This window comes from Gastrolobium bilobum, unplaced genomic scaffold (genome assembly GCF_033153095.1).
Source record: "Gastrolobium bilobum isolate Gb01-03AN ecotype WA unplaced genomic scaffold, APGP_CSIRO_Gbil_v1 utg4431, whole genome shotgun sequence".
NCBI lineage: Eukaryota > Viridiplantae > Streptophyta > Magnoliopsida > Fabales > Fabaceae > Gastrolobium > Gastrolobium bilobum.
The window spans coordinates 416026-427904 of record NW_026899844.1 but is presented as its reverse complement, the minus strand read 5'-3'; the positions used below and the strand labels follow the sequence as shown (position 1 = coordinate 427904).

Sequence of the window (11879 nt, the reverse complement as noted above, 5' to 3'; positions counted from 1 at the left end):
TGTGAGTGTGATATATATTGTCAGCTTTGAATAACAAGAACTTGATCATAATTAATTTCTGGACTTTTCTGTCACTTTGAATTCGTAACTCCCTTGCTAGCCAGAGTCCAGAGAGTAAGAAGAAGAAGAATGCCTTTATGAGGCATCAACCATCATGCCGCAATCCCGCAACCACTCTATGTGTCTGTTTTTTTTCTCTGCCACATTTCTCACACTTTGTTAGCTTGGCCTTCTATCACCTTTAATGGCGAGAGATTATTGTTTATGATATTCTTTCGTTTAATTAACCTCTTGGTATGTCTTTTTTCTGCCTTACGTGATTCTTTTTTCTTTTCTTTTTTACTTACCCAATTGTAGATGGGTACGCACACAGGGAAAAGATGTTTGCTACTGCTAATATTTGAAATTATGTGTTATGCAGGAACAATAAAATATAATAAAAAAATAAACCCACAAACAAATCAACCAAAGGTTCCAATGGACGATGCTTTTAATGATAAACACCAAAAATCAGGTCTTTTGTTTTCTTACCGTTGTTCTACTGCTCAAGGTTCCTTCCATTACTGCATCCCTCTTGAATAGACCTTTCTTGTGGTTTTTGTCTGTCCCTAGCTATGCTCATAATTTTCAATTTTATTTTGTTCTTCCAGATATGAGACATTTCGATTTGAAGAGAGAGAAAGAAGATGCCTCGTCTCCAAGAATTGACTCTCATCAATCACCTGAATTGGTTACCAGTTGTCCAAGCGTAAGGACACGATTTCACTGGATAAAGTTTTTGAAACAATGGAAAAAAAGATCAATTAAGCACCCAACGTCCTTCCCTTTTATTTGTTTGCCAATCATAACAAAATCTAAAAGCAAAAGCATTAGAGAAAATCCCGTTCTATGTAATGGATACAACTCCAAATCTTCTTTGGTGAATTTCAGCCTCTCTGAACTGAGAAATACAACCAAAAATTTTAGCAATGGTCAGTACTCTAGCCCTGGATTTCAGTGCAATGGTTCTCCAGTATTTTAGTTAATAATTTTCATTTGAAAATATTTGCTATATATCTGTGTGGATGTTCATAGTGAGTATATATTATTGCTTTCTTAAAAATGGGATAAGTTTGACTATGTCAATTGTTGAAAATCGACAATTGCACTATACAAAATCAAAAACAAAAAGAGAAAGGGAGAGAAAATTGACACAATGATTTATCCTAGTTCACCCAATGTAGGTTGTGTCCAACTTGTTTGTATTATATTCATCTTATCGTCACTAGTTACAAGTCACTCGATTTTTAAGGGAATATAAATAGGATTTAGAAAATACTAAGGAAAATACAATGAGAGACCCACAAGAGTTCTCATCTGAATGCGAAGTATGAGCCATACCAACATCGATTTTATTGTTCGTTTTACTTGTAGAAAATTTAATTGGAAGAGGTGGCTTTGCTGAGGTTTACAAGGGTCGGCTTCAAGATGGACAACTAATAGCGGTAAAGCGAATGAATAAAGGGACAACAGCGGAGAGGACATCAAGCTTTCTATCTGAGCTTGGCATTATTGCTCATGTTGACCATCCTAACACTGCCAAGCTTATTGGATGTGGTGTAGAAGGAGAAATGTACCTTGTCTTCCAACTATCTCCACTGGGAAGTTTAGGATCTCTTCTCCATGGTGTGTATACTTACTTGCCTTGCAATATATGTGAAATCTTATTGTTTAATTGTGTTTACTACTAATTACTATTTACTCTTTCATGACATATTCAGGTTCAAATAAAAACAAATTAGATTGGAGTAAAAGGTATAAAATTGCTATCGGGGTAGCTGATGGCCTCCTCTATCTTCATGAGATTTGTCCAAGGCGAATCGTTCATAGAGATATTAAACCAGAGAATATTCTGCTCACAGAGAATTTTGAGCCACAGGTATTTATTAAGTGTCATTAGAGAGAATTACTAATAAAACAAATTGTGCATTATTACCTTGATATATGCATGAAAGTTCGGCTTCTTGAATGTATTTTGTGATTGTGTGCGTACAAAGAAGTTTCGACTTTTGTTTACCTCACCTGGGTTGGTTTCGGGTATATTTATCCTTCAGTTGAAGGTTGGTTGAGCTTTTCTTGAAAGTAGGACATGGGTTACTTCAATACCATAGTACATTTATTTGAACATTGATTCTTTCCAATTTCAGATTCCAACCATTGTGTTGTAACTGATATATACAGACTTATTTATATAGTGATAAATATATAGATACACATTTTAGCATGGCAATGCTTTATCTATCGAGAGGTCCATGGACAATATTTCTCCCGCAGAACAACACCATCGAGATAGAGTTTTTGTGTGATATGTTCAGTGTAACCTGCTGGAGCATATGGCAAGACAGAAACAACCAGGTCTTCAATGGTGCAACTCCTAATCCGGTTAGATCTGTGATACGTATAAGGAAATTTATGGAGAATATTTCCTTTGCAGATGAGATGCACAAGATTGTTAATTTACCATCCACTCTTAGAACCGAGGTAAATATCAGCTGAAAATTTTCCAGAGAGGGTTGTATCGAGATTAACTCGGATGGCTCCAGCTCCCAGGGTGGTTTGAGGACTTCATGGGGAGGTGCCTTAAGGAACTGTCAAGGTAACTGGATTGTGGGATTCAGGAATTACACGGGGTAGGGAAATGCCTTGTTGGCGGATGATGAACCCTTTATAAAGGTGTACACAAGAAAGAAGAAGAGGAATTATCTTGAGGGGCTGGACACTCATGAGACAGAGGCAGAAAATGATCCAGGAAATAGAAATGAGCCCAAATTGAAGGCTGACAACTCAACAAAGGCCCAAGGACAAAATGGAGAGAAGCAACAAACAAATTGAGCATGCAATCAGCATAACAGATTGTGGGTGGAGAAAGCGTGGGGGATGACATGTGGGTAGGTTGTTATAGGAGAGACAAATAAAACAAGAAAAAGGAATATAAGCAGTAGAGGGGTAGAGAAAAGGGTAAGAAGTTTTTTAAGAATTCTGGTGTAATTTGGGAAGAGGGACTGAGAAGTCCTCTTGGAGAGTGAGTCAGGCTATGTTAGCCATATCAGTAGTGTTTCTTTAATTTCTGCAATTTTCTTGTAATGTGTCTTAAGCTGTTGAACCTTTTTCAATATAATTCAGTATTATTCAGCATATTTGTTATCTAATCAATTACTGTGAAATAGTTGGTTTGTTCTTGTTACATCTGCTATGTTTTAATATTTGGAGTCCATCAATTGGTATCAAAGGTCCCGGTCCTTGGAGCAGTGAATGGTATTGACGAGAATGGAGGCCAGAGTAGAAACGATTGAGAGACGAACGACCCAGGTTGAGGGACTGATGCAGGAGATGATGGCAGAAATGCGTCAACTCTGTCAGACGTTCATGGTGTATATGAACAGAGAGAACAGGGGAGGAAACAGTTGGTTGGGAGGAGAAAGAGAAAACAAGGGAGGACGAAATGATAGGACTGGACGAGATGACGATCGGATGAGGAGTTTGGAGGTATCTTTTTTTCCAGAGATGATCTATACGGATGGATATATAAGGCGGAGCGTTATTTCAGGTTCAATCACATTTTACCTGAAGAACAAGTAGAAGCAGCGTCAATTTGTATGGAAGGGAGGGCCCTAAACTGGTTCCAATGGTGGGAGGCACGGAATCCAAACACCGATTGGGAGCAACTTCGTGCGGGCTTGTTACAGAGGTTTCACACCTCTACGTCTGGGAATCCCTATGAAACTCTGATGTGCCTTCGACAGACGGGGACGGTAACAGAATACCGTGAGAATTTTGAGATGTTGGTTGTTCCTTTAAGAGGTGCAGATGATGAAGTGATGAAGGCAGCATTCCTAAACGGACTTAAGGAAGAAATCCGTGCTAAAGTGCGCATACAACCAACTACTGATATGGAAGGGATAATGGCGTTGGCTCAACGGGTAGAAGAAAAGGAGCTGGTCATGGAGAAGAAGACGTGTCCATGGGGCAGAAATGGGCCTAATAATAATGGGCCATGAAATGGATTTCGTTCACGGCCAGCTTTAACAACCCGCAATGGAAGCATATTTGGGGCAAATAATGTGGGACATGGGAATGGGTTACAAATAATGGGCCACATCAGACCCCACAAGGGCCCAATCCGAAAGGGAATAGAGGATGTGGGTCTTTTTCACCCTCAAATGGGACACATGGAACCCTAAGACCTGTGTCGGCTGGGGTGAGTGAGGGGCAAAGGTCAAACACTGGGGGAAACAGCAGCGGCGGTGACAACCAGTCAAGATTCTGACGTCTGAGCGCGGAAAAGATCGCGGAACGCCGGCGACGGAACATTTGTTTTAAATGTGACGCTTCTTTTTCATTCGATCATGTCTGCGCGAATAAACATATGCGTGTGTTGTTGCTCGATAAGGATGACAGAGAAGATGCAGTCACACATGAAGCCATCGCGAAGGCCATGGGTGAGGAGGAACAGACGATGCGGTTGAGCGTTCACAGCATCGTGGGGATGTCCTCGAATCGGTCGTTGATGGTTTGGGGAAAAATTGACAGGAAGAAGGTCATGGTGTTGATCAACTCAGGGGCTTCACATAATTTCATGAACACTCAAGTAGTTGAGGTATTGGGCTTGTTGGTGGAAGACACGAAGGGACAGATGGTGGAAGTGGGCGATGGACACCGAATTCCAAACAAGGGAATGTGTCGTCAGCTTGTTCTTGAGTTTCCAAATATGTCGGTGGTGCAGTATTTCTAACTTTTTCCTTTAACTGGAATTGATGTCGTATTGGGGTTTGATTGGTTGTGGGCTTGGGAGAAATTTGCGCAAACTTTAAGGAAATTAGCCTTAAAATCCCTACGGATAAAAGGATAGTGAAAATTAAGGGAGAACCCGAGTTGACCAGGAGCATGGTATCCTACAAGAAGATGGGAAAGACATGGAAGAAGGCCGATGAGAAGTACTATATCCAGCTGAGCTTGCTGCATATGGAAGTAGTCACACAGAGAAGGAAGACAAGGGTGGTAGCTCAGGTTTTGCAAGAGTACCAAGACCTGTTCCAACCATTGACTGAACTGCCACCTGCCCGTGAGTGTGACCACAAGATCAATCTAGTGGAAGGTGCAACACCTCCCAACATCAGGCCTTATCATTATCCACATTATCACAAGGAGGAGATCGAGAAATTTGTGAACTAGATGCTACTGTCAGGTATGATTCGGCCAAGCACCAGTCCTTTTTCAAGCCCTTTGATTCTGGTCAAGAAGAAAGATGGGAGCTGGAGGTTCTGTGTCGATTATCGGGCACTAAACTGGGTAATTATTACTGATAAGTTTCCTATGCCTGTAATTGATGAGTTATTAAATGAATTGCATGGGGCTGTGATCTTCTCTAAATTAGATTTAAAGTCAGGATATAATCAAATTAGGATGAGAGTGGAGGACATTGCTAAAACGGCATTCCGGACACATGAGGGTCACTACGAATACCTCGTGATGCCATTTGGGCTTAAGAACGCCCCTTCCACGTTTCAGGCATTAATCAATGAGATGTTCAGGCCTTTTTTGAGAAAAATTATTCTTGTGTTCTTTGATGATATTCTTATGTACAACAAAGACAGGACAATACATGTGCAGCACTTGACCCAAGTCCTGGAGGCTCTAAGGCAGAATAAGATGACAGTTAACCTGAAGAAATGTAATTTTGAAGAGGACGAAATGGAGTACTTGGGGCATATAATCAGCAAGGAGGGAGTGAAGGCAGACCCCAACAAAATGGAGGCCATGCGTTCTTGGCCCAAACCAAAGAATGTCAAGGTGGTTAGGGGATTCTTAGGGATCACAGGATATTACAGAAGGTTCATCAAAGAGTATGGGTTAATTGCACGCCCATTGACACAACTCTTAAAAAAGGACAATTTTCATTGGGGCACCGAGGTTGAAGAGGCATTTGAGAGACTAAAGCAGGCCTTAATTAATCTGGCCATTTTAGCGTTGCCTAATTTTGACAAGCCACTGGTGGTGGAAACTGATGCATCCGGATTAGGCATAGGGGCGATGCTGATGCAAGACTCCATCCCTATTGCTTTTCTCAGGCAAGCATTTTCGGACAGCGAAAAACATTTGTCTGTTTATGAGCAGGAATTGAAGGCAATTGTGTGTGTAGTACGGAAATGGAGACATTATCTGTTGGGCAAAAAATTCATCATCCGTTCTGATTAGAGAAGTCTCAAATATCTGATGGGACAGAGAGTTATGCCTAAGAAGCAACAGAAGTTGGTAGCCAAATTGTTAGGTTTTGATTTTGAGATCCAATACAAGTCGGGGAAGGAGAATACAACAGCAAATGCCATTTCTCGTGTTATGGAATTTAAAGAGTTATCTCTAGTCACTAGCCCGAGCCTACAGGCTTTGACAGGGGAGATAGAGGCTGACAAGGATATTCAGAGCATGATTGTAGAGCTTATACAAAATCCCCAATCTCATCCAGGTTATGCTTTGACCAGGGGATGCCTATGGCTTAAGGGTCGTTTGGTGATTCCCCCAAATTCTGCATATATTCCCCAATTGCTGCGTGAATTTCACTCCACTCCTTGGGGAGGTCATTCAGGGGAGTTGCGCACCTTTAAAAGAATTTCTGCATTGTTCTTTTGGAGAGGAATGAGAAGAGAAGTGCCCCATTTTGTGGCAGCCTGCCATGTCTGTCAACAACAAAAGTATAATCAATTGGCTCCAGCGGGTTTGCTTCAACCGCTGCCAATCCCATCAAAGGTTTGGGAGGAGATCTCAATGGATTTTTTGGGAGGCCTACCCAAGTCACATGGCATGGATACTATTCTGGTTGTTGTGGATAGGCTCACAAAATACGTTAATTTTGTGACATTGACACATCCATTTATTGCACAAGAAGTGGCTGTCTTATTTGTGAAGGAAATCATTCGGTTGCATGGTTTTCCTAAAACTATTGTATCCAACCGTGACCGTATTTTTGTTAGCTCTTTCTGGAAAGAATTGTGGCGTTTAGCCGGCACCGCATTAAATATTAGTTCCGCTTACCATCCGCAAACGGGCGGACAAACCGAAGTGGTGAACCGAACTCTAGAGACATATTTGAGATGCTTTGCAAGGCAGCATCCCAAGACTTGGGTTAAGTGGATTCCATGGGCAGAGTTTTGGTTTAACACCTTCAATCGTTCAATTCAGATGACACCTTTCAAAGCTTTATATGGACGTGACCCTCCTCTGATTATTCAGTTTGAGGTAGGCTGCACCAAGCTGGATGCAGTGGATCAGTTGTTGCAGACTAGAGATGCTCTACTGACAGATTTGAAGCATAACCTTTGTCATGCGCAAGCACAGATGAAAGCACAAGCTGATAGGCATCGGAGAGAGGTGGAATTTCAAGTAGGTGATCAAGTTTATTTAAAACTCCAACCTTATAAATTGCGGTCTTTAGCTGGACGTTTAAACCAGAAACTCAGTCCTCGATTTTATGGCCCATTTGAAATTGTGTGGAAGGTTGGTCAAGTGGCATATCAATTAAAACTTCTAGAATATTCAAGAATACATTCAGTTTTCCATGTCTCTCAACTCGAGAAGGTTATCAGCCCTACCACACCAGTATTAAATCTGCCCAGGTTTTTGACTGAAAACTTGGAACTACAAGTTCAGCCTGGTGAGGTGTTGGAAGCCCGTAAGTTGTTGAATGGGCAGTTGGAAGTATTGGTGAAGTGGAGGGACCTCCCTGACTGTGAAAATTCATGGGAAAGTTTTCACAAACTACAAGAGCAATTCCCTCATTTTCACCTTGAGGACAAGGTGAATTTTAAGGAGGGTGGTATTGATGAACCATTTATAAAGGTGTACACAAGAAAGAAGAAGAGGAATTATCTTGAGGGGCTGGACACTCATGAGACAGAGGCAGAAAATGATCCAGGAAAGGGAAATGAGCCCAAATTGAAGGCTGACAGCTTAACAAAGGCCCAAGGACAAAATAGAGAGAAGCAACAAACAAATTGAGCATGCAATCAGCATAACAGATTGTGGGTGGAGAAAGCATGGGGGATGACATGTGGGTAGGTTGTTATAGGAGAGAGAAATAAAACAAGAAAATGGAATATAAGCAGTAGAGGGGTAGATAAAAGGGTAAGAAGTTTTTTAAGAATTCTGGTGTAATTTGGGAAGAGGGACTGAGAAGTCCTCTTGGAGAGTGAGTCAGGCTATGTTAGCCATATTAGTAGTGTTTCTTTAATTTCTGCAATTTTCTTGTAATGTGTCTCAAGTTGTTGAACCTTTTTCAATATAATTCAGTATTATTAGCATATTTGTTATCCAATCAATTACTGTGAAATAGTTGGTTTGTTCTTGTTACATCTGTTGTGTTTTAATATTTGGAGTCTATCAGCGGAACTTAAAGGTATGCTTTTGGGTTCAGAAGTGGCATGGAAAAGAGGTTTTAGAAGAGTCTAGCTTGAGGGGAATTCAACTTTCGTCATATATCTGATCAGTTCAGGGTGCCAAAAGCATCAACCCTTTTTCACCTTAATCTCGAGGATCCAGATGCTATCAGCAAGGACTAGACGGTGCAAATCACACACACCTATAAAGAAGGAAATATGGTTGTAGATTGGCTAGATTCTAGTGCTGTCTTCCAAGCTTGGGACATGGAAATTCTAGTTGATTCTCCTCAGGAAAGTAGGAGTCTGATTTTGAGAGACCTGATGGGGGTTACTACCCCTACATTGGTTTATTTGTAGTTTATGTTATTTTGTTCTTTTCTTTCCTGTTTTTTTCCACACACAAAAAGGAGGATACCCCGACCCTCCTCACCATGTTGTCTCAAATTTGCTCCGTCCTTTATAACCAAGCCGTTTTGAAGAACATTTCTAGCTATATGGACCCTCTCAAGAGAGAGAAACTTCACTCAAGAGCATTTATGCATCTACGAGTGTGCATGTGATTAATTGAGCTTATCCAATACTTCTAAACTTGCATGTAACATTCGTGTTGGTACGTATGTATTAGTCTCATTTCACCTGTGGTCCTCAGCAACCCCTGCTACCTCCCAATTCCCTATCACATGACTTCCAATCAAACATCTAATAAAGGAAGAGATGTGAATGTGAAGCGTTCTTCAATTGTGATTAGAAATTTGTCTGCCATAAGGCATTAGGATCGATCTAGTGGTGAGGGATTTGATAAGTTGTATTCGGTTGTATGTTCAATTCTCACCAATGTATCAAAAAAAAAAAAAAATGTCTGCCACTTGACCCATATTCACTATCATTTGCAATTATGAGTTGGCCATACAAGATACTCAATAAGTCTATTAATGCTATTAATTAGACCAGGTTAATATCAATTACCTTTTTAATGTCTCACATCTTTGTATTGCTATAAAAGTCATAATGATTGTATGGAATAAAAAAATAATTGTTTTCTTCCAATCATTCTCTGATACCAAAATCAGATGAAAAAAATGAATAAACAGAAAATTGAAATTTTATAAAAGAAAAATCTCTATTCTCAATTTATAATATCGAAATAACAAAATTTCAACTTCTTATCATATGGGTCTTAAATACTCTTTTATAGGCCAAAATACAAATCAATAAAACTAAATTTGCCTAAAAGCAAAAAAAAAAAAGGTTTAACAATAGCTGATTATAATCCAATCACCGTTAAAAGTTCTAAAAAGCCCTAATCATTAGAGAAAAGTTTTATAAATAAAAACTTAGAAATCAATCAAACAAAACATATCCCAAATTTTAATCTTGCAGGCCTGCCAACTTTCTTTAACACGTGGGTCATGTTGGATGAGTGATAAATTTGATTGGAACTTGATTTTTTGAATCAACCCATTAAAAAGTTGTTCATGCATAATAAACCGACCATAAGTGCATTACTCTTTCCTTTCTGTTTCCTTTCTTACCAATCACTTCCCTTTGTAATTCTGCCATTCTACAATTACTGTTAACACTACATGTTCTGCAAGTGAAATCATCTGCAGACAACGTGCCTGTGGATTTTAAGGCTGTGCTTCTGTATCCCATAGTAGAGTATCAGTTTCATCTGATTTATTACTCTGATTAATTGGAAATTTCTCCAGATTTGTGATTTTGGGCTTGCAAAGTGGTTGCCAGAACAATGTACTCACCATAATGTATCAAAATCTGAAGGCACATTCGGGTATGCAAATAAATATTAAAAAATAAAAAAATTACTAAAACTATAGTTTGTGAATTGTGAGGCTCTCATGATTTAATATTTACCCATCATTACTTGATTGCCAGGTATTTTGCTCCTGAATATTTGATGCATGGCATAGTAGATGAGAAAACTGATGTCTATTCCTTTGGGGTCCTACTTTTGGAGATTATAAGTGGGCGTCAGGCTTTGGATAATTTGCAGCAAAGTATTGTGTTATGGGTAAATCAGTTTCCTAAATGATAGTATGTTTTGTCATCTTAGTATCGCTGCATAAGAGGCCTTGACTTGACACATTATGATTTCTTATGTGTTGTAGGCAAAGCCTTTGCTTGACGATAATAATATTAAGGACCTTGTTGATCCTTCTCTTGATGAAGATTATGACCCAGAACAGATGGATCGTGTTGTTTTGACTGCATCTCTGTGTGTTGAGCACTCTCCTCTCTTACGCCCCTGCATGAGTCAGGCAAGTATATATGCAACCTACAAAATTGCACTTTCTTCATCTGGTTCCTCCAAATTGAAGTTTCACACAAGTGACACAATTGCATTACCACAATCTTAATGAAAGTACACTATAAGATCTGAACTGTATCTTTAATTTCTCAGTTAATTACTAATGTTTGAATAATATCTAGGATTATAGTGCAAGACTTTTTTCTATTTAAAAATAAATCTTGTTTCTTTTGTTACACTAAAAATTAGTTCAACACAAAAGTTTAAGTTATTAGGTGAATATTTTGATATATATTTGTTAGCATTTTACATTTACTCTCCTCCACAATACTATATATATATATATCACAATAGTTTCATTTTAAATGATACAAAGTTATATCATTTAACATGAAAAACACTCCACCTGTTTGGATGAATTTTTTTTTTCAAAAGCTACTTTTTTAAAGAAAAAAAAAATACTTCTCATTATAAGTTCGTTTAGATGTTTACTTAAAAAAAAAACAGAAATCACAAAAAAGTCAAAAACTTACTTATTTTAGAAGTTAAAAATTATAATTTCTAAAAAAAGTATAAGTCAAAATCAAATAATTTTTTTTTTCAAAAACTAAATATTTTTTAAAATTTTTAAATAACTTTAACTTTTATAAAAAATACTTCTAAAATAAGTAAACCGGCTCTTATTATATTTTATTATTTCTTTGATAGTTGCATAAGCACTTCGTTTCCTTTAAGTTCACCTTTTGTATTTCTGTGAAGGGTGAAAGAAAAGCAAAGAAAGCGTGTTAATTCATTTAAGAGAAGATTGATCACATTTTCTTTATTGGCTGCAGATTGCAATACTGCTAAGAGGTGATGATTTTGTCCAGGAATCTGCAAAAGAATGCCCGAGGCGGTCTCTCCTAGAGGTGCTACAGGATTCTTGAGAGCTAAGGACATCATATTCAAAACCTGTGGTTATGTTACTAGTTGCATGTCCCAAAATAATTTATAAAAACTCTTAATGATAAACTTCGATCTTGCGGTGTCTGCAAGTCTATGGATGAACTCTACAAAACTTATAAAGTGTTTGGAGAATAATGGATCTATGAGGAACCCTTATCCCATGAACTAAATTTAAAGGGGTATAATTATGTAAGTTATTAAAATTTAAATGTTTAAATTAAATCATAGGATTTTAAAATAGAATGTATCTAACAAGA

At 38.5% G+C, this 11879-nt stretch overlaps 1 protein-coding gene across 1 annotated transcript; it reads left to right on the top strand.

Moving 5' to 3' along the window:
- The first annotated feature begins 477 nt into the window (after window positions 1–477).
- Window positions 478–11603, top strand: LOC133293895 (receptor-like cytosolic serine/threonine-protein kinase RBK2). Its single transcript, XM_061492516.1, has 8 exons — window positions 478–550; window positions 651–971; window positions 1414–1665; window positions 1761–1918; window positions 10121–10200; window positions 10305–10440; window positions 10538–10687; window positions 11511–11603. The coding sequence occupies exons 1-8, from the start codon at window positions 478–480 to the stop codon at window positions 11601–11603; spliced, it is 1263 nt and encodes a 420-aa protein (XP_061348500.1).
- Window positions 11604–11879: the final 276 nt, after the last annotated feature.

What these genes read in the sequence shown, in the direction of transcription:
- LOC133293895 (XM_061492516.1), top strand. Translation starts at nt 478, where the DNA reads ATGGACGATGCTTTTAATGATAAACACCAAAAATCAGGTCTTTTGTTT. An exon ending in CCGTTGTTCTACTGCTCAAG is followed by an intron (nt 551 to 650) that starts GTTCCTTCCATT and finishes TTGTTCTTCCAG; the next exon opens with ATATGAGACATTTCGATTTG. An exon ending in AGCAAAGTATTGTGTTATGG is followed by an intron (nt 10,441 to 10,537) that starts GTAAATCAGTTT and finishes TATGTGTTGTAG; the next exon opens with GCAAAGCCTTTGCTTGACGA.